The following is a 23906-nucleotide window of genomic DNA, read 5'->3' on the forward strand; positions in this document are numbered from 1 at the left end:
GTATATATAATGGAAATACTTTTATTTCATAGGTATCCTGTAGATACTAACTTGGTTAAAATACATCAAGTGTTATACCTGGTGCCTGCCACAGAAGTGTTCCAATGGTAACCACGCTGAACAGAAGGAATTCCAGTCTTCACATTCTCAACCATCTTTACTACTTTTTCAGTAAGTTAACAAAAAAAGTAATATATCATCCTGCTGTTACCTAAATATATATGCTTAAATTTATGCATTTTCCCTCAATTTGAAAGTGTTCATGTGAGGTGTTAACTTTCTTTTTTTAAACAAAAAATATTTTCTTTCCAAGCTTAGGAAACCTTCTCAATCATTTTTGATGGTTACATGAATAAGAGAAGAAAAAGGTATCATGATAAATGTAATCATCATGTAGTGTAAACATATACTAATAAAAATGTAAAAAGATATCAAAGATTTTCTCTAAGAATAAGGGAGCCAAACTTACTTCCATCAACTGAGGTGAAGAGCAATCATATAGTATGTATTGCCCGATAAAATTTAGACAATTAAATATCTGTAATGCTGTAAATTACTGTAATGATTGGAGTTCCTTGGAATCTAGGAAGACTATGCTTTAGTTACCTATAAATCCACAACTGGAAATATGTGAGATGTTCAACTGAGGTTGGGAAAACTAATTATGTACTTCTTGGAGAGTAGTTGGCTGATCATTTTACATAAAAGAACATAATAAATTTGTAATCATATTAAATATGCTATCTTCTTGTCCAATAATGAAGTTATTCCCCTTTTGCCATTCAGCCACAGCTGGACCAATGACAGTAAGAACAAGTTAGAAAAGTACAAAGACTGTATTACAGCAGCAAAGATTGTCCTGGGCTTCTAAAATATTTAATATGTATCTAACTGAAAGGTCTTTAGATAAAATATTCAACTTATTTCATTCTAAATTTATCCATAAGATAAAGGTCCTCAACCTTTGTGCAATATAATACTTCCTTCTCCACCAAAATGTGAGTTGTGTACTAAAAAGGACAGCAAGTAGGTCCTCTGGACTAGAAGGGAAGGACAGTGAGCCATCAGTGATGATATCAATACTGGGTGCAATTTGTAAGACTGAGGGTTACTAAGGCTCAATGAAAAATCAAAAGGTCTGAGACAATTCATGGTATTCCAATAGTTTATAAACGTCTTTCTTCAGAGTGTAAAATATGATACAGTAGTCAAATTTAACTTGCATTTTCTCTGAATAAGTGGATGACAGTCTTAAAAGCTGCACTGAAGTAAGGAGGCAAAGCTTGTCCAGGGTTGAACACGGATTTATTCAAAATTGATTTTGACCAGAATCCTGCTGATGTCAAGCAGCAGGTGCACTGGCTGCAGGACTAACTGAAAAGCTTTATGTCAGAGCTTAAACAGAAGTTAGCAATTTATGAAGGCTGTTACAAACCAAAGGATTTCATAAGCATGGTGGAAATGCTTTGCATTAAGAAAAAAAACTGGAACTCTTTATAACTTTCTAGCCAATGGTATTAGCTTAACAGAGAATAGTTCTGTCATTGTACTTTAAAAAATTTGTGGATCCTAAAAAAAAAAAAATTTGTGGATCTTGTATTAGAGCTATTTTAAAGGGTCCTAATATAGAGGTTCATTATATTAATAACATTCTAATAGAAAAGAACATTTTAACAGAAAAAAAAGGAAAAGGAAATTAGCTTGAAAAAACGGATGGTACAATGAAGCCAGTTGGGTTTCCTTCCAAAAGGAGCAATTTAAAAGGACATCCCACTCCTAATTTCAATCAGTTGCTGCTATTACAATTCAGGGTAAACAAACATGACTTTCAGGAGGTGAACAATAAGAAAGGCTGCTGCTTCCAAAGCCTAAATGGAAAGCTAAAGAAATGGAACCAACATTGATGAAGAACCCATGTGCCAGGCATTTCAATCATCCAGTGACATATCAAAATGTTTACTGAGCAGTTTCTATGTTCCTCACAACAATCCTGTGATGCTACATGTTTTTATTGCCACTTTTCAGAAGAGAAAACATGTGAGGTTAAACTTCATGCTCTTTCCATATCAGAGGATGCAGAAGCTAAAAAAGAAAATTTAGATTGATCATGTTAAACTTCCATAAGGTTTATATAAACAAAAACTGATTGTTTTTCATGTCACATCTTAAATGCATAATGAAAATAGGAACTAGTGGATATGGTATTATTTAGATGCTATAGTCCTTAATATAAACACAAATTATTGACAATACTGTCTATTCTGTACCTTATCCATAAGCAGCTACTATACTTGAATTAATATTAAATAGCTTAGAGCTGATCTTCTGTATAAAAATGTACGTGTTCAGCAAAGTGAGGTATTATTATTAGTTCCCAAATGTAAATTATAATCCTTTATAATGACGGATACAACACAAAGTTTTTCTTTTCTTGGTCTGAGTCAAGCTATTTGATTATTTTCTCCTAATGAATTACAGAGGTGAAGAACCTAACACACAATGTCAAACTAGCTGCTACTTTACAAAATGACTTTATAATTTATTGGTATTAATAACCTATGTGACACCAAAGAAAGATTAAGATTCTGGGTCAAGTAGCTCCTTTTTCTTCAATGAAAAAAGAACCTAAAGGTAATCTTTATTGTAGAGACAAATCGTACCACCTTAACAAATATAGTAATCATCTTTATAAAATTCACCCAAGTTAAAGCTTTTCCCTCCCTTGGTATGCATAGGCATGGAGCATTAAATACTCTAAGAACATGACTACTGAGAAAGAAACTATAATAAAAGCAATAAAATATACCAATACAAATATTTTCATAATAAATTCCTCATATAAACTACTGCAATCTCAGACATTTAACCTCAGAACCTCAAATGAATACAAATAATTCTTTCTTGCATATTTAATTAGCAAGTTCCTAAATTTACTTAAGAATTTGTCATTATACTACATTTTAAATAAAAGATATTCATAAATTTCATACTTTGGCAAACCTCATAGTAATGTATTTTTCTGTTTAATGAGTACTGTAACATTCAACAGCATTACTTTTGAGACAAGTTATTTTCCTACACTCTCTCTGGCCTAACTTAGAGATTATAAATTACTTTAGATTCTTCTTAGAAATTACCAATATTTGGCATAGTAACAACTAAAAGAGATCACATGCTCATAATGAGCTACACCCTCCAATGACACAAGATTTTTCCATGGTAGTTTACAAATTAACTGTATGTTTCTAAGAATATCTGTTGTTAACAGCATTACCTAGTTTCCTATTTAGATTCCATTTTATAAATTCCACAGCTGCCATACAAAATTACAATGAGACTTCTAAAAAGTCCTCATTTAAAATTGTTCTGTGTTAGGGAAATCTCTTTCCATTCATTATGGTTTAGATCTAAAATGTCCCCCAGTTCTGATGGGTTTCGAGGTGGGGCTTGGGGGCGTGACCTGGAAGGGGGTATTTTCGTTCCCAGTTCCTCCTTCTCTCTCTGCCTTCTGGCGGCCCCAGCTGAGCATCTTCCCTCTGCCATGTCCTTTTGCCATGCTGTTTCTGCCTTGGAGCCAACCAGCTGTGGACCGAACCCACTAAAGCTGAGAGTCAAAATAAACATCTCTTCCTTTAAGTTGCAGGTATTGAGTATTTTGTCCCAGTGAGAAAAAAGTGACTAATATGCCATGAAAATCCCTAATGGACAGGTCAATAAATTAAACCTTATGAAATTAAACAGTTTTAAAAAGTAATTTTCTAAGCTAATTTTTTTACTGTAATTCCTCCAATGGAACAATTTAGCAAGTATCACAAATTTTTAAACACTGATACTCTCACATGCTCATGCATGAGTGTGTACACATACATACACACACAGTCACACACCAATATGTCTGATTGCTCAGGTATCTAACTTTTTATATATTAAGTGTATTAATATCTGGCATAAATATGAGCTCAAGAAGTCTTGAAACTTTGTGAATATTCCTAGAGTTATATTTATATTACTAGCAAGAACTTAAAACTTGCTTCACGAGGCATTTTCCAATATTAAATATTCTTGATGTCCTAGGGCCACAATATAGTCATTATTACTAGACAGACTTTCAAATATCAAGTTCCTGATGAGAATCTCTACTGAAAAGTGGTTGACTTGATATTAGCTTGTGCTTAAAAAAGTTTTCTCATTTGTGTATGAAATGCTTTTCTTTCTGAAAAACTAGAAACTGATCACAGAATAATTATTTTTTATTTTGCTTTTGCTTTTTTCCACTTAAAAGTGATTATAAAAACATAAAATGTTTATAAAACTGAATTTATCCACATAGGGGCTGCACATAACTTTACTATTTTAAAGCAACCACTATACATATTTTAGTTTAGGCCTATGAATGTGTTTTATTCATTTATTATATTTCCCATATATTATAGTCTTCATAATGATCTACCATAGCTATATTCTATTTAAATTAGATAATATTTGACCATTCTATTATTAAACATTTAGGTAGCTTTTAGTTGTTCAATATTATAATGCTGCAATGATAGTATCTCAGTGATTAGCTTTGTCCTTTACTATTTCCCGAAGAGATATTAACAATTGTAGAATTACTGGTTCCAAATTTATGAACATTTTTTAGTCTTGGGAAAAAAATCAAAAGGCTCATACCAATTTACACTGCTATTAGCAATGTATAAGAATGCCCATATAACTTCATCCTTGGCAGCATGAGTGTTACTGTTTAATTTTTTTCCATTAGTTGATAACTTTAAATGTACTTAATTGTTTCAATTTACATTTGATTACTACCAGAGTTCAATTATTTCTCTCTAATTTTTAGTTATAAAGATGACATTGCTACTTCAGCAAGAAACCATATTGAATATAAGTCAATGGTTCAAGGCTAATAAAATAAAATAAAATCTTCAAAAAATAATCTAATCATGACATGAATAGCTGTTATAGTACTGCATGGAAATTAGGCATTAATGGCAAGCAGTTCACATTAAGTGCCTATTACTACTATTATTTACCCAGAGCCAGACTAAGCAGGAGGGGAGGAGAGGGCTGAACAATTAGAGCCACAAGCCCTCCTGTGAGGTCAGGTGTGATTCAGAAGGCAATTCCTTCTCAGCTCCTTGCACCCTCTATAAACTGAGCATCCAGGATTAGGCATTGTAAAAGTTGAGCTTAGGACAGGCCAGTACTTATTTCACTGAGCAGATGACACCATGTCAGATCTGACTCAAAGAACTGAACAAAGAAATAGCCAGGAAATCCCTTCTCTCTTCTTTATGATTAAATACTCTTCAGGTTAATGCTCTAGGTTTCTACAGAGACATCTGAAGAACTTTTCACTCTGAACTATTTCCTCCTCTTTTCTGACAGAGAAAATGAAAGGACTAGAGGCCCATTTATACTCCAGTTTTCCCAGTCAGCCTTACTAATAAATAAAGCTGGGAAACAGGACTAAAGGTATTCCTTTTGTCAAAATCTTTTTCCCCCATACTGTCTGAATTTTTACGCTTTAGAGATTCATTCTTTGATGCTTCTAAGCACATAATTCTGGGAAGATTAAAGAATGATGACAGAGTCGGAAGGGCATGAAGGGGTAATATTTAATCCACACTCTTTCATGAAGATTAATTTAATCAACCTGGTTTTACATTCTTGTAACACTTAACTCTGAAGCACACAGTAAATAAGAATAATAGTTATAGTATAGAGAGGACACAGGAAGAAGTAAAAGAAGTTAAGTCATTCTGGATTGCTTTTAAAATGAATGCATAGTTGAAAATACCAGACTACAGAAGAACAGGGGAGGATTCCAAGCATATAATAATAAAAAAAATCTGTTTCTATAGATGTTGGGAGCTTACAAAACATATTTACATAGATTATATTATTTAATCCTCACAACATCCTGTACTGAAACTGAGACCCAGAGATGTTAAGTAACTTACCCAAAGTCACATAGGTAGTTAGTGGCAGAGCCGGGACTCGAACCCAGGTCTTCTGATTCTTCCTGTGCATTTCCAGCTCCCCTGGAGCTGAAGCAGGGGCAAAAAGGGAGGTGGAAGTAATTTGCCCAAGACCAGCCTTACCCTCTCCCTTCTTTCAAAGGCCAAGAAGAGCAGACATTCAATTCTCTTAGTGACTCTTTTCACCAAATCCTTTCAGCATGAGATACACAGAATCTGAAAATGTTTCTCAGCCTTGGTTCCAAGAATGGTAATAAGTGCTAAAAATGTCTTAAGTTATTTTTGTTTTATACCTTGCTATTTATGTGAAACTCACTGGAACTTCAAAGCACAGTAATTTTCATTTTAGAAAGTAAAATTTTTATAATTAAAATATTTTAAATCAGATTCCTTAAATTTTTTTTCAGTTTCAGTTAAATTTTTTAAATTACACCATTATAAAAATTATTTTTCAAACTGTCAAAGAATCAAGACACTAACATACCTGTAAACCCACTGTGGCTACTTTTAACTAATTTTAACCATCTTTCCTTGGTAATTAATGTCATCAAAGAATGGAAAGAAATTTATATATTCAGGCTATATTCAGGCTTTTCAAAGCCAACTTCAAGTATTTTCAACAAATAGGCATATATCATCTTCTTGAGATATTTTATATTCTTTTCTAAATAACACCTAAAATGCTTTTAATGTAGCCTTTTATAATTAAATTTTTATAACAATTTAGATACTCCAGTCTGTAGTGTATATAACAATGCCTTAATTTTTCTTAAAAGAGTTAAAATGTATATTAATTTCTTGTCCTATTTATTTAAACATACCCAATGAGAAGTTTAATTTTCTGTGCTAATTTCCTAAGGGCACAAGGACATGATTCACATGGACCTACCCATGATAACCTTCTTGTCATTTCTAGATCTTGCTGTGATGAACCTCCACACATTTCAGTTTGTAGACATCTTTTTATAAGAACAACCATCAGCAGGCAAAGTAAGAATTTACAGAAATCAGGGCAAACAAAAGACCACCCAGATACCACAGCAGCTGTACTATGCTTTCTGAGCTTCAAAGGATATGCTACCTAACCATTCTTCATTTGAGCACCTGTCCTGTCTAAATAGTTAAAAGTCACATGACACTTTTAAAATGAACACGGTAGCAAACATAAAAGAGGAAGAAGATGATGAGGAAGAGCTTGGATAAGGAGGAAAAGGAGAGTAAGAGAAGAGGAACAAAAAGCAAGAAGGAAAAAAAGTTCATCTAGAGAACAACAAATTTAAAGTTCTGATACTTTAAAGCTCTTGATAAAGCTCCCATTTCCCACTGCTTTAAGACTTCAGTTTTGTATTTTAAAAATCTGATAAAGTCTAATATTCTTTTGGGTATTGATGACCAATTTCAGAATTCCCTGATAACAGTAATATTTACATTATATGATCATCTTATGAGAAAAAAGTACACTGGTGTACTTTCTTCACATTATTGTAAGCCTTTTAAATCTGTTCAAGACAAAATGCCCATTAAATTGTCCTAAGTCATTTATTTACTAAATGGTATAAAAATAACCAGAGCACTTTAAAAAATTACATGTCTGTAAATTTCAGAATTTGAACCATACAGAACCAGAATTAAACTGCCTTCTAATATCTTGCTTTCTTTAATAAGCTCTTTGTTGATTATGACGAAGGGGTTGACCGTAACTTCCTTATCACACAATCTGGCCAAAGCAATCATATTTACACATGATTAAAATGCCAATAAAGGGTTTTTAAAGTTAATAGGAGTTTTGGAAAGTCAATGTTGGTTTCCCACATTACTTCTTTCATATTATCCTATTTAGTTCACATGCATAACAAAATTGTAATTAGAATCAGTACTAGTTCCCAGACTGATACCATTTCAGTCTAATGGTGGCCTTATCAATATGTTTTAGGTGGCTTCTAGCGGGAAGGAAATATATCTTCTACTTCTCTTGTATCCTTTTAATATTTTGTGCATATAGGACAATTCACTTTCCAATGAAGTTTTCATACAAAAAGAACTGGAATTACATTTGGTGAAAAATTCTCTTTTTAATCTATAAGGTTCAGGTTTGATGTCTAAAAAGGATTCTTCAGTAATAAAGATGATAATGAAGACTACATCAATTATTCAGCAAATAATTACTGACCTTCTATTGTTTCAGCTACAAACCCAGTTCACGTCCTAAAATTCTGATGCCATTAACTTGTAAAAGAAATGGTACAGATTTACAGTACACACCTACTGGTTATTTATATAATTCCTTTACTCTATTTGCTAATATTCAATAGTAAATTCTGTCATATAAGTCCTGAAGGAGCAATTTCTTGAAGTAATATTTTCCCCTCCATATCCATCAAGTGAGATCTAGAATTAGATCTGATTATGAGGTCATCTGATTTAACAAACAGTATCAGGAAAATAAGAACAGAGAGCAATTAAGTATAAGAATCTTTTCTAGGAGATATTGAGTAACAAGATTTTACCTAATTGAAACCATAACATATAATAAAAAATAATATATAATAATAAAAAAGCTTGGACTGGGGATTTAGCTCAGTGGTGCTGGTGCCTTCCTGGCAAGCACAAGGTCCTGAGTTCAATCTTGGTACCAGGAAAAAAAAAAAGAAAAAAAACAACTTGAGAAAAATAATTAACCTATTACTAAAAGAACAATACCCAGCCAGGCATGGTAGTACTGGCCTCTAATCCCAGCACTTAGAGAGGGGCTGAGGCAGAAGGTTAAAGGCCAGCCTGGGCTACACAGCAAGACTCTGTCAAAAAAATACTAACAATAAAATTAAAAACTAACACAAATGTTGACATAATTTTTGACCTTTAGGAATCCTCTTCTCCATTTAAGAATTACCACATACCCAAAGAAATGATGAAAATATCTTACTATTAGAAAATACAAATATCATGTGGGTATTAGGTGAGAATTACAGAAAGACTGCAGCAGTATTATGAAGCTGTAATGGGAGTCTTTACAAATGGCAATTTCTGAAAGCTAATATGTAAAAAATTTCCAAAATTAAATAAAATTAAGATCAATGAGTTGGTATAATTACATGTAAAACAAAAATTTGTTTTTTGGTTCACTAAAATATCATAGCATAAAGACTTAAAAGGAACATAAAACTTCACAAAAATTCTTGGAATGTTGTTTGAGAAAAAATTGATTTTTATATATTAGTCGCCATTTATAACAAAAATACCACACTACTGGATGTTAAGAAAACCTATAACAATATATTTTAAAGATAAATCTTTCCTCATTTTACAGATGGGAAATTTGGGAACTAACAAGCTAAGAAGGATGTTTTCTGAGTACCTCCTATAGGCTGTTTAACACAGTCTATTAGGAATGAGGTTTCAAATAAGTTTGTAGAGCTCTGTACACAGTACCAACTTTGTCCCATGGAGATTTACATTGCCTATTAACTTGTTACTTATTTGAAGGAGTCTTGAAATCAAAAGTGTACTTAATTCTTTCATCCAGCATTTTCCAAATTTGTTTACCCATGGAGGAGAATTTATGCTCTCAGAATACACTCTTAAACTAGGTGGATAAGCATGAAGAAATGGATACAAAAATAAGCTGCTTAACTAGAACCTCTTCATTATGTTTACTCTGTAAATTATACCAGTTTTTGTTTAAGGCAAATAAAAGGTACTCACTGTTGTGGTACTTCCTTTCCCTTCTGAATGGAGTTCTCAGCAAATGACAGGCCACTCAGGCAGTTATTTCAAACCAAGGTGGAAAATTCTTGTTCATAGTTCCCAAGTTTAATGGAACTGAAAATTGTATAACATCAAAGTGTTTCTCACAAGGAGAAAAATCCCTCCCCTCTGCTTTTTTTCCTAGAAGTATGATGGTTAAAACCTATCAAATTATTCTAGAAGAAACACCACACTGCTATTCTAAATACAGATGAAAAGGATGTGGGTAATAGATGAAAAAAAGACACCTAATGCAATCAAATATTATCAAAAATAAGTTTAAAAATAACATTATGGTGGAGGACTTAGCTCAGTGGTAGAGTACACTAGCATGCACGAGGCATTGGGTATGATCCGTAGCACACACAAAACTATATACTATTCTCAAGTTCCATGGCCTATACTTTGAAAATTATGTCTTTAATGGGGCTAAATGAGCTGCAGAATTTGTTTCTATTTAGCTCTGTTTATACTACAAAAGTAAATGAGTATTGCCCAAATGGTAACTTTGAAAGTTTCCTCAAGTATTATGGTAGAAGAAAATGTATTTCAATATTTCAGTGCCCTTAACCAAATTGTATTTTAGTACAGAAATTTAATATAGTTCATATAATTATAAATTATATGCAGTAATTTAACAACTTATCTGCAAGAATGAAAAGCCTTCTGGACTATGATCAAAAAGGTAATTATAATTTTTACTAAATACTTATTGGCAGAGGCTCATTGTTACATAATTCTGATCTTCCTTTGAAGTTAATGGTTTCTACAACAACTGTCCTTTTTTATCTACTATGATCTTTGATTTCAAATGCAAACTACATATGATCTAATTTTATCACTCTCATTAAAATTGCTAACATGACTTTGTTCCAACACATTTAAGATTCATTTTTAATGCATTAACTTGTATAACCCAACTCTCCATTTCCCATCAAATTAAATAGGTTCAGTGTTTTTATCCTGTTTTATGTTTCTTTTCAATATTTTTATTAGTGGAAGAATCATTTATGGCTTTTTATTATTGTTATTTGACTTTGGAAAGATAAATTTCAAATGTGCTTCCCAAGATGCCATTATTAAAAATAAAAAACCCAAACAAAACTTTGTGTTGTTACTTCAAAACTAAAATTTGAAGTAGCCAGGGATTTAGCTTAGTGGTGCTGCCAACTGCCTCGCAAGCGCAAGCCCCTGAGTTTGATCCTGGGTACCAAAAAAAAATAAACAACAACAAAAAAAACTAAAACTAAAACTTGAGATTGAACAGTAATTTTTTCAAAGTATGCTAAAACAAGGAAAATATATTCATCATAATTATTATAAAAAACAACTCGAATCCTTCTAAAACAAATTTTACTTTTAAATAGACAAAGCTAGGCATAGTGCTGTGCACCTTCAATCTGACTATTCAGGAGACTGAGGCAGGAAGATCATTTGAGCCCAGGAGTTCAAGGCCAGCCTGGGCAACATAGTAACACCCTATCTCAAACAAACAAAATAGATAACTAGATAAGAGTTTTTAAATACATAAAATTCATTATATACTTTTTTCCACAATAACTTTATCTTCAAACTGAGATAGAATAAAGATCTATACATTGACATTATCCAGGAAAAGTTCAAGACGTAAGAATAAAAATCGTATAGAAATATCTAAGCATGTTTCATATAATAGAATTCACAACTTTCTTACCTTTGTGCAGAGATAGATGTTTGTATGTTTTGGGGATTTATATATACAACTCATCAAACAATGCCTGACACCTAGCAGATGTGCAAGGAATATCTGTTGAATAAATATTCTACAGAAAAACACTTACGATAGTATGAACATCTAAAAGACAATAATAATCCACCTGACACTTTGCAGAATTACTTCCCAAGATCATATGTATGGTAAGGTCTTAGAACTAACCATTATATAAACAATCATAATTTTTCTAGTTGGAACAATTGTTGAACAGTGGTCATATCCTACCAACAAGAAGATACTATAAACTTTAAGAAAGTTTACACACCAGCAAGTTCTAAAACATTTTCTGGGATATAAGCCTCAACAGCATCCTGGTTCTGGATATATATGGAAAGTCAGGACTTGACAGTATCTGCCCAGATTTAGAAGAGTAATTCAGAAGCAATAACAGCCAAAAACCACAAAAAGGTTTGCATACGCAGCTGCACCAAGGTTTACACAGTGCATTAAATTACCACTGGCATCTTTTTACTAGTTTCCTGGTGTTAGCTTTAGAGTTAAAAGGAACCAATTTGGAAAAGGCCCAAAAGGAACACAAACAGTAGGCTTTCACTTTCCCTAATGTTTTCTCACACAATGAGAAATATAAAATAATGTTTCCCACATTTACACTTTTATAAGTAATGTGAAACTCCACAATGCTTCATTTGCTTTGCTTAAATAAGGAAAATCCTACAACATTCAAAGAACCATCATTTAAAAAAAGAAAACCAGAAAGCTAGAGCACATATCCACTTCACAATGAGCTATGAATCTCACATTAAGTGTGACAACTAGAAAGTTCACTACAATAAGGACATTAATACAGAATACTACAGTCAAAGGAACCAGTGAAATATTGGTAGGGTAATAACAAAAATAATGAAGAATAACATCAAAAATTTTAGTATAACGTTTTGGAGGAAACAAAGTATTTAATCATAATCAAAATATACTTTAGCCAACTAAAAATATCATCCCTTAGTATGTTCTGGAAGAAAAAGGTATATCTAGATGGAAAAGAGAAATAAATATTTGGCCTACAGACAGATGGAAAGCAAATAATTCCTAAATATGATGAGAAAAACATTAACACTTTGATTTAAAATATTAACTTGATTTTTATTTTAATTTTCATACAACAAACCATTAGTCATTGAGTCTCTTGATATTTCATGCTTTTCATTTAATGATTTACCCTTTTATGTTTTGAAAACAATACAAGCAACTGATTTCAATAAAGGCTTTTGATTTTGATGCAGGTATATTTTAATTGGTTCTTTTTTTTTCCCCTGCCAACTACTTTTAAAAAATCTTTACTAAATAATACTGATACATTTGTGAAAACTGGAGAGGTTTTCCAAATTCTTGTGCCAATAGTAAACATAAACATTAATAAAATATACAGCATCATGTCACAATAAAAAATACTAATGTACATATGTAGTGCAAGAATTAAAAAATTAAAAATTTCACAATTGATACTGTAAATGAATAATTGTGCAAATATCTCTAACAACTTCCTCTGCACCTTTGAAGCCCTTTAATTTTTCTAGTATGACCATTTGTTAGAGTTATGTTCTTATTAGTATGGTGAGTATTTTGATTTTGATAATTATGAACATCTTTGATTAACTTAAACCTTGTTACATACAGTCCCTGGTTACAAAAGAGAAAGTGCTTATAGACAACAATAGTCTCAGAGACTAAGATAATTCCACACTAATACATTACACGTACTGCCATTGGCATAGATTATATCACTGGACAGGCCTTTTACGTTTATATACACATACACAGATATTTTTAAAATGGAGATAGATAAAAACTCTAGTGGTCTCTATATTTCAAGAAGGGGATGTTTCTTTCAACTAAGTTAATCATTCATGGAGATAAACAAGAGGAACCTTTTCCTCAATAATAATGTATATGATCCAAAAAGTCTGTTATATTATTTTATGCAGAAACATAAAAAGCAAGAATCACTCGATTATCTGTAAAGAGAAAAGAAACACTAAAGTCTCCAAAAGATTGTGATTCTTTCCTATTTCCTTCTGCAAAGTACTTTAAGCATCTTATAAAGACTTGTAAGTTGACTGCAGAAAAAATGAGTTTAAAAGCCACTAAAATCAAGGTGAGTATTCACAAAACAGGTAGAAAGAATATGAAGTGTTGTTGTCATTCAGAACAGAATCATTAAATGAGCCAGGACATCCGATAAAATGTATTATCCAGCTAAATTTACGCAGACCCACAAAATCGAGGACAAAGCAATGAGGACTATTAGGGGCAGAGAAAGGGTGGGGGAATCAGTAAATGTAGAAAGAAAATTGTCACTTCAAGACCAAACACTTCTGAATGGAAGAGTAACAGTGAGGAATAACAAATGTGCTCATCAGTTCTGGCCACTCTGGATAGCAAAAGGAAGGAGAGAAGAATTGAAGTAAGAAAACTATATATTTCTATAAGGAGAGTGAAATAAAATTAATCTCTTACAAAGTCTTCTAAAAAATAAAAAAAACCTAAATAATGTAAAATTTCTACTTTGACTCTTTGATTGTTATAGCCAAAAACATCTGGGAGCATATAATATATAGTAAACCAGTACTCAACTTCTGAAATATAGATTCAATAAATAATTACTTTAACCATCAAAACCAGATTAAAATGTATTAATGGAAAAAGGGAATGAAAACTGTCATGATATGAAAACCAGAAAAGTAAAACTATAGTTAAATCAAGTTCCTCCAGGAAAGAATGACATAAATTAGATATTAATAGTTCAGTCTTTTAGGAAAAAAGTAGTTACATTTTAGAGAATGAGTGAAAGGACCTAATTAAACATATAAGCTAATGATGATATTTTATTGTAAAATATAAATTGATGAATTATCTAGAAAATGGTAGTTGTCTAGTATAAAAAGGCAGAAAATAAAGACGGATGACCTCAAACATAATTACTTCCATTAGGTTTTATGTTATTATTTTATTTATATGTGAGGGTAACACCACCAGTGAACACATGATAAAATAAATTATAAGGCCAACTAAAAGTACTTCATGAAAAGACAATGTACATTGCAATGATGAAGGCTACTGTCTGGATGGTATAATTTTCCAGTATATTTTTGACATTTTAGGGAAATTGCAACAAGTTAGGGTTATATACTAACAGCTACTTTGCAGCCCTTGAATTCTTCCAGCATAATTTATCAGTTAGAGTTACCTTCTTACTGATACATAAATTGAAGAAAGGAAAAAAAACAAAAAAAATTTATGAAATTAATTCTAATATATTTTGTCCCCTTGTTTCCATCATTACGTGGCTGGGAATTTATCTATATAGTCATATAAGCCCTATATAAAATGGATCCTATGAGGAAGCAAGTTCTAAATTACATGATCAATATTAGCACATAGCTTTGGCAAACATTTGGCAATATAACCAAATAATTATTAACCAGAGATATTTATAGTAATTTGTATATATGTATGTATGCATACATACATATATATATATAAATGTGTGTAGTAAATGAAATGTAAATTCATATATAATTTAAAGTGTTAATTTTACATGTAACTAAAATAAAAAACATACACACATATCCAATAAAAAACAATATACACATATCCAACAGATTTAAATTTGATAACTGCTGGACACAATTTAATCAAATTTAAAGTAACAATTGGGGAAAAAACAAAATATGCATAAAGACCCATTTCACATATACAAATTTTTGGCAAACATGTAATAAGGATGCTAATTTCCATAGCATAATACAATACATTATACAAGAAAAGTAATTAAATTCATTCGTTTTTATTTTAGTTCAGTTTAAGCATTAAAGTAAAATTTTATGTTGGGGTATCCAGTTTTAAGCAAATTCAATATATTTTTTCACTTGCAAATTTTGTATGACTATGATTAATCTTTCAGAGCTATATATCTTCTTCAAAACAGCTTATGCCTTTGTACAGAATTTGGATCACATACCCATGCCTCTGTCTGAATGGGCTTGATACTGCTTAATAGCACCTCTTCATAGTTTCCATAATCAATAAATTTAACAACTGCAGTCATACCGGAAGAATGGAGAGCTTCAACTTCTGCTCGGTAAAACTGAAGAGGCAAAAAAGAATTTTAAATATCACAGTCAGTATCTACAAAGGCAATGTTTGATGGAAATATAAAATTCTTGAAATAAATTGCAACAATGTGTAACATTCTGAAGAAAGTAAACTCACTTTTAGGTAACTCTGACTAACATTGGTAATTCTTACACAAACATATGAATATATAAAAAGAACGGCCATTGTTTTAGTCATCACAGATGGCTGGAGGTAAGGACACTAGACAAGGAGTAAGCACATATCTTTGATCTAGGATTTCCAGGATTTGAGACCCCTCACGATCAGAAACTTTTCATTTTACCCAATGTTATTTGGTTTGAGGACTGATACACATTAACAAACTCATAAGAAACTGATTCTATAATAACTACAATTTGAAACTTTTATCTATAAACAAAGAGTAGATCATTGAGTTGGAGTACTTGCCCAATATAGATCAACTTATTCAGGACACAGATTATAGGCCTGAATGTGGTTTAGTGAATGTGAAATGAAAAGAAGAAATCATTTGCTTTGAAAGTGTATTTTCTTCAAACTGTCTACTCAACAGTATTTCTTAATAAGCTCACCGAATCAGAAAATGCTAAAGGTAAAAAGAAAAAAAATTCAATCATATTCCCCATGTTCTTCTAAAAATAAGTTACCCCAATATACAACAAATAAGGTTGGTTTTTATCTAGTATATTTATTAGTAACTAGTATAATTCATACTACAAAAGTTTAAGTGACTCCATGTGCTTCTTTCCCAGACCTGGATGCTATCAAGTTTAGACATATCATGATGGGATTTTCTTTCTCTTAAGGTTTTTTTTGTTTTTTATTTTTAAAGAAGAGCAGGCAGACATGTGTGCTGAACAATATTTAATTTTTGTTTTAGTTGCTGTTGTTTTGTGGTGCTGGGGAATCAAATTCAGGGCCTCAGGCATGCTAGGCTAATACTCTACCACGGACCCACTCCCCAGCCCTTAGGGTTTTTGAGTAGTATTTCTCTTTCTCTACTTCTTCATTTTTCAGTCTCTCACTATGTGAATTGTTCTGATTATGTGCTTCAACCATAAGCTTTCCAAATTATGTCAGTTCAGGTAAGTTAAACAAGCACTGAATCATGCTATGTCCTAGAAAACTAAGTAAGTTGATGTTTTCTTGGGAATTTACAGTTGAGTCTTTATCCCTTAGGATGCTGTGGGGTTACTGAAGAAATGAGTATCCCATGCACCTGGTTTGTACCTTCAACTCCTCAGAAAAAGCTCTAACACCAAGGTGAGTTTTTAAAAGTCTCATTTAAGAAACCCTGCCCCAACTAAAGCCAAGTTTTTTAATTCCATAAAAAAAATCCACCTTTCAGTTTAATAAAGATAATCCATATAAAAAAATTTTATAATGCATAAAGCACTCTAATAAAAATGTTGTCATATGGCACTTAATAAAGCTGAAGAGCTCATGAAGAACTTCCTGAAACAGATGGAATGGATTCAAAGATGAAAACTGTTTAGCCAAGTACAAGGACTGACCAAAAAATATTGTGTTTAAATAAAAAATATTATAGTAAAAGACATACTGCCATTAATCCCTCTCAAAATATTTCTTCTCATTTCACATACACTTATTTCATCATTCTTGCCACTTTCTGAAACAGTTCTAGAAGTTCTCTTTAGTGTCTTTAGGAGATGTGATCAAAAATCAGGGTGCATGCTGCAGCCAACTGCCATCCAACAAAAAAGTGGGCTCATAAAAGCATTATGGTGTGTCCTTATTCACTTTATTCAACATATTTGGTACTATGTTATTTTTGGATCTTTCCTAAAGTCAAAATGACCATGAAAAGTAAACATTTTTAATAAACTCAGGGCATGATAGCAGCCACAACAGTGCAACTAAAGATACTTATGAAAGAAGACTTCCAGACTTGTTTCAGAGTGGCAAGAATACAGTGATCAGCATGTTCAAAGTGAGGGAATGTATTCTGATGGAGATTAATGGCAATGTGCCTTTTATTATAATACAGTGTTTTTTCAAAAATTAAACATTCATCCTATTTTTTTAATCACACCACATAAACTGCAGAGAAGGATGTTCAAGGGAAAGTTACAGAAACACAGAACATGAAGATGACTGTTGGAATCTGACAGTCTTTAATTAATTATGCTATGATGTGAGAAAATGGTTCAACCAACAAAAAATTAGTGGAAGGAAGGAAGGGTCAGATGATGGAGTATACAGACTTGCTAGAATCTGAGTTCAATCTACAGGTGCAAGAGTTTAGAGGAAGAATGACATACCTTAAAACCAGGATCACAGCAGTGGCAGTATCAATGACAAATTTAGGGGGGATGAGGTTTAATGCAAGGAAGCTGATTTGGGGGTTTTTATAATAGTCCAGTTAAGAGGAGAGAAAGACCTGAACAGGTTTGGCAGTCTAGCGGAAGAATGAGAACTGCCTCAGACTTTCAAAACCTTGTAAGGAAACAATACTTTTTTTAAAAGGCATGGTATTGTGGTGAATTTTTTTAAGCAAAGTATACTATCTCTAAAACATTAAACTGCAATTAAGATTACAGTTTCTTAATGTAGTAACAGTCAATTCCTTTTCTTAAATTTCCCTGTCTCTGGCTAGAAAACTGGAAAGTTACCTATTCTTGACTGTACAGTCAAGTTACCCCTTAGAGGTTTCAGAAGGTGAATAATTTCCTCTTTCACAGGATACTTGTTTGCCTTACTGCTGATACTTAATAGGGTAATCTACTTAGAGTCTACAGACCTCATCCTACACTGAAAAGTATACATATCCATTTAAATCAAACTATTCACCTTAAGAGATCATCCAAGTACTCTAACTCTGCAATAGCTGGAAACCTGGGTAAGGTACTGTGTTCTAGATACTTTTTTTTTTTGTACCGGGGATTGAACTCGGGTCCTTGCACTTGCACGGCAAGTGGCGAAACCACTGAGCTAAATCCCCAGCCCTGTTCTAGATACTTTTGGTATTATTTTAAACATATTTAATAGATACAGTAGATGAATTCAGTATTATTGATTTTTTATATACAATTAAGACATAAAGCTTTATTAATAATCTTACCAGGTATTTCAAAAAAGAAATGGGTAATGCAGCCAGAGTTATCTTACATATTCCAAGTATCTAGCACTTACCTACTCAATTCAATACTCAATACTTGTCAAAGGAACTTGTCTAATTCCAATTATCTGAGTGCACAGACATGTTATTCTTTTTTTTTTTTTTTTTTTTTTTTTGGTACCAGGGATCAAACTCGGGACCTTGCACTTGGCAAGGCCGGCGGCAGAACCACTGAGCTAAATCCCCCACCCCAGGCCCGTTATTCTTCTGTTGATTCATTTGTTTGCTGTCAATCATCCAAATCATTCTTTCTCCTTTTGGTAAGCAGATAAAAAAGGGATATCCTTGATTCTGTTGAAGGCTGGTTTTAGGCTCTGTAAGGGTTGATTGTTTTATGTTTGCCTTTACTACTTAAGGCACAATCCTTATGGGATTTCAATAGAAAGCCTAAATAATTTACCAAGCTTTTTAAACAATGGTTGAACTTGAACTCCAGTCACTTGTCAAGGCCACAAACAGCCTCACATTATCCAAGACAGAAAATATTTTTTTATCTTCATCTTAACCTTTCACAAAAGCATCTGACACAGCAACCATTCTTCTACAGCAGACAGTACTGGCTTGATAAAGACTGACTTCCAGCTACTCCACTTTATCTTGCAGTAAAGGAAAAGACAGCTGTAAGGAATATCCCACAACCCAAATCAAACAATTCTTTAATTTTGGAAAGTGGTCTGGATAAACCACTTGGGAATGGAAGAATCTAGGTAGTAAAATGAAGTCTGCATTTGTTTTCCAAGCCTCCCTAATAGCCACAGAGTGGCCATGTGAAAGTTCCAACCAACAAGATTTAAATATAGTGTCCTACTATTCCTGGGAAGGCTTTTGCTATTCTAGGGAAAAAAAAAAAAAGGCACATAATTTTGTCTCATTTCTTCCTTTTATCCTTGAACAAAGGCTTGACAGCCAGAGATGCTACTTCTAAACAAATACTATTGCACATTCATACAAAAACTTTAAAAGCCAACGCCATCTAACATTGCTACTCTGTCCTCTTTGTTATTAGCATCAGGTACTGATTAACACCCTGCCTATACCTCATCATTCTCTGAACACAACAGAGCCTAATTCCAGATCACTAAGTCCTATACAGCATCTCTGTAAAGGATCAACCTATATTCTTTAGTTAGAATTTCAGTTCCTTGAAATCTAGTTACCTTTACTTCCACCCTCCCTTCAGCCACACACTCCCATTAACACATCTTTACCTTATCGATTGAAGCTATGCTATGAAATATTTATTTCAAATATTTTTTATTTTCACATGAACCGATATCCACCCAGATCCCACATTTTGCAACTCCCTTATATGTTTCTGCTAATATCTTTAGTTTCCTCATCACTATATTTCTTTCCTAGATAAGTATCCTCTCCTAAATTAACTAATTAATAGAGTAAACAAACAATTATGAAATCCCTTTATTGTAGGAAAAACAGGGCTACAGAAGACACCAAACATAGTCCTACCTTCAAGGAACTTAGCAGCATCAAGGTATGGAGAAGAGGTACCAGTCCAAGAATCAAAACCAAAAAGATTTACAAATGGTGCTGTTTTTAAAAAGTGAGTAAAGAAGGCACTGGTTGAGAAGGAGATTCATGTATGAAAGAGGAGGCAAAAGATAAAAAATGCTTGTTCTAAGAGGTGATGTTTGAGCTAAACCTTCAAGGATGAGAAGAGTAGTGTGTAGAAGAACATATTGAGCAAAGGGAAAAACGTGGAAAAATTGTGTTCTGACAGGCCTTCTTTCCTCTTCCCCTTCCTGTTTTCACTGTGCTGATCTCCTAGCTCTGGCCAAGCTCTTACTTGATTCACTGGAATTTCTCAGCCTCATCTTTTTTCCTTCCTTTTCTCCCATGACATCTTTCTTTCCCTTTGGTATACCTCATCGGATTGAACTAAAGATGTCTAAATTATCAGTCTAATAACTCTTAAATTACTTGTTACAAGGTGAAAAACATATACTTTTAGTTTTTTTTAAAAGGCTGCAGTATATTGTTTAAATGAAATACTGATTTTCTTGTCAATCAGTAAGAATCTAACTAGAAAGAAAAACAAACATAATTCAGCAAATGGTAGTTGAAATAAAGTTGCATTAATCATTTTTGCAATACTTTTCTGATACATAAGTTAAAACCAAACTTATTTTAAACAAATTTTGTGGGGAAGATTCTAAGTATCCAGAAAAAATATTAAACCTTCTTTTCCTCACTTTTATAAATTATGTATCTATAAATCTATTTAAAGGCTTTAAATAAGCACAATTGTAGAATAAAACTCAGTCCCCACAGTGACGGTTTTGAAATCCCACCAGAGTATGACATTTAGTAATATTAGTACATGCTTACTTCATACCTTGTTGTCTTCCCAATAAAGTGCAAAACATTCATCTCCAGGTTTCCACATTTTTGCATACTCCATAGGAATAGATGATTCCAGCACTTTTTCTGGCTTAATTGGCCCAGATCTTCTTTTGGGCCCACTATTGTAAAATATTTTATCTTCATAGGGCATAGCTGCGACAGATCCTGCTGGCTTAATCGGTCCTACTCTTCTCCCTTTCAGGGGCATTTCTGTCTCTCCATTTGGAATGCCAATGAAACTATTACTTCGGACAGGATTCTGGTAATCAGTATTTACGTGAAAATGTTTTTCAATTTTTACACCACTGAAAGCTTCATTATTTATTGTTCGTGATTTCCTGTCATAAAAATGATCAGGATTACCTGTTTGGCTTTCTCTTTTCCCACGTTTTTGATTATTATAATCTGTGAATTCTTGAGGAAGTGGATTTTCTTTTGCTTCTGCATAGGCTGGACCTTTTCCTGATCTGCTTTGCATAGCATTATCTCTTTTGTTAAAAGCACCATCACTGTGCTGAGAACTTAGAGGATATGAAGTATCTTTAGTTCTGTCATATCTAGAATATGGTCTATCACATTTGATTCTCTCCTCAGCCCATACTTCAGATCCTGAAGAAATACTCGGTCTTTCAGAAACTCTATTTCTAGGCAATCCACTGCCATCCAAAACTGACTTTGAATTTTGGATGTCTCTTTGAAAACGAGGAGGTTTTTCATTTCTTGGCTGCCTGGTATCATTACGAGGAAGATGTCTTGGTTGATTATCTTTTACTCCATTTTGTTCATTATTTGACATTCTGTGGTGTCCCTGATGAAACTGCTGTGGCTGTGACTTAGGTTCTGAAAGGTAAAAGTATATCATATGCACATTATATGAAACTACACTCTATTTTTAAATGCTTAGAATTATTACATTAATACAAAATTATCAAACTACCACTTTAAGATCTTACTCCATCTTTCTACCTCATCATCTTAACTCCTCTCTGGTTTCTTAGTGTCTCATATTTTTTACATACAGTTTTCCTGCTTAGGCACAATAGAGAAGTAAAGTAATGATATAAACCAAGAAAAAATGTTGAATGATCAAAAGTCACTCATCACTGTCACTGAATGTTTGTACTCTGACAGCTATCTGTATGTGATTCTGACAATTCATTTTCCAAAGAATTAATAAAATACAAATAACCGTGAAACTGCACAAATACAGTGCTTGCTTACCCACTTTCTGTATCACAGATATTTTACTAAGGAAAAGAATTAACAATTTTGTGATCTATCAAAGTAAGAAAAAGTACTTAAACAAATAATTCCAACTTGAAGCCAAAAGCTGTAACATAGTAAAAATACACCAATAGTTAGTAATTTAATGGCTCTATTTCACATAGTAATTTTTATTCTATTTCTATTCGTACCATGTCATTTACACTTTCTTCCTTCATTGTTTCACAGAGCATGTCTACAACATTATCAAACATATTGATTTGTCTTTGGTGAACAATGTTTCTTTTGTCATAGACCAGAATCAACATACAGGTCATTATTATTCTTATATTCCCCCCAGGATCATAACATTTCCAAAGATGGACACTACTAACATTTGACTAAATATGCTTCCTGCATTGTAAGAAAATTAACTTCACTGCCCTCCAAACACTAAATGCCAAAAGCACCCTTCCCTATATCCCTAGTCACTGAAATCACTAAAACAGTCCACATGTATTTCTGAATGCCCACCGGAAGCAAAAAGTTATCTGATAAATTATTTAGAACAGGAACATGAGAGAGCTCTTTAAAGGTTTTAAGGGACAAAACTGGTCGTAGACTAAATATCAAGATTTAAAATGGCAGCAAAAATAACAAAACAACAAAGTTTCCTGACACAACCACTAAAGGCAGAAGCCATTTTAGTATGATTTAAATTCTTTTGAAAGTAAAGGAAAATTATTTTCTAAGTAAAATTCTATATCGAGTCAAACCACCCATTCATTAATTGTGACAAAGAATAAAGATTTTGCAAATATGCAAGATTTCAAACCTTAGCCAGGAATATGTAAAGAGAAACTATGCCCAAGAACATATTCTTTAAAAATAACACAAAGATCTTATTTTAACTCTGATAAAATCAGTTTTTCTTTAGTAAAAAAAAAAAAAAAAAAAGTCCCCTTTTGTTTGTGCTAACATTATTTATTTTGTCCAGAAAGAAAGATTCAGGGAAGTGAGAATAGTCAGACTCATTAAGTAGGGCACAATGAGTACTTTCAACACAAATCATGTATTGGCATTTTTTTCCATTATTAGAGAATAAAAGAAATAATCCCCATTATACTGAGATAATATAGCTATAGTAAGCTGAGTGTAGTGGTATATGCGTATACTCCCAGCATTTGGGAAGTCAAGGCAGGAGGTTTGCAAGTTTGAGCCTAGTATGGACAACTTAGTGACTTAGCAAGATCCTGTCTCAAAATAAAAAAGGGCTGGGAATGTAGCTCAGTGTAAAGGCCCTGGGTTCAATGTGAACTACCAAAAAAAAAGTAAAATCTATAAAGGAAGTTGTTCTAAAAAAATTAGAATATAAACTAAGCTCATAGGTAAAACAAAAACATGCTTTTAAAAGGTAATTTTCATATACTATACTCATTTCATTCCCAAATGAAATGAAGAATGGGAGGTTCTTTTATTTTTATTTTTTCCAGGTACCAGCAATCAAACTCAGGGCCTTGCACTTGCCAGGCAGGCGAAGCATTGCTGAGCTACACTCCCAGCCCAAGAAAAGGAGGTTCTTAAATATTGCTTCTCTCTCAGGTTTCCT

At 32.7% G+C, this 23906-nt stretch overlaps 1 protein-coding gene across 7 annotated transcripts in view; it reads right to left on the reverse strand.

Moving 5' to 3' along the window:
• The window catches only part of Tdrd3 (tudor domain containing 3), a 160277-nt gene that overhangs the window by 14946 nt on the left and 121425 nt on the right, over positions 1 to 23906 (reverse strand). For 5 of the 7 annotated variants that reach the window (XM_004844279.4, XM_004844280.4, XM_021257932.2 and 2 more), the window contains 2 exons: positions 21087 to 21934; positions 15461 to 15586 (listed from right to left, as the gene is read on the reverse strand). In XM_004844279.4, the coding sequence (XP_004844336.2) occupies positions 15461 to 15586; positions 21087 to 21934 (974 nt within the window). Of the gene's footprint in view, positions 1 to 5966; positions 15587 to 21086; positions 21935 to 23906 lie in introns of all 7 variants that reach the window. The other 2 variants (XR_015445917.1, XR_015445916.1) reach the window with 2 other exon arrangements.

Source organism: Heterocephalus glaber, unplaced genomic scaffold (assembly GCF_053883595.1).
Source record: "Heterocephalus glaber isolate CG9 unplaced genomic scaffold, H.glaber_assembly_v1.0 deba00001666, whole genome shotgun sequence".
In the NCBI taxonomy this organism is placed as follows: domain Eukaryota; kingdom Metazoa; phylum Chordata; class Mammalia; order Rodentia; family Bathyergidae; genus Heterocephalus; species Heterocephalus glaber.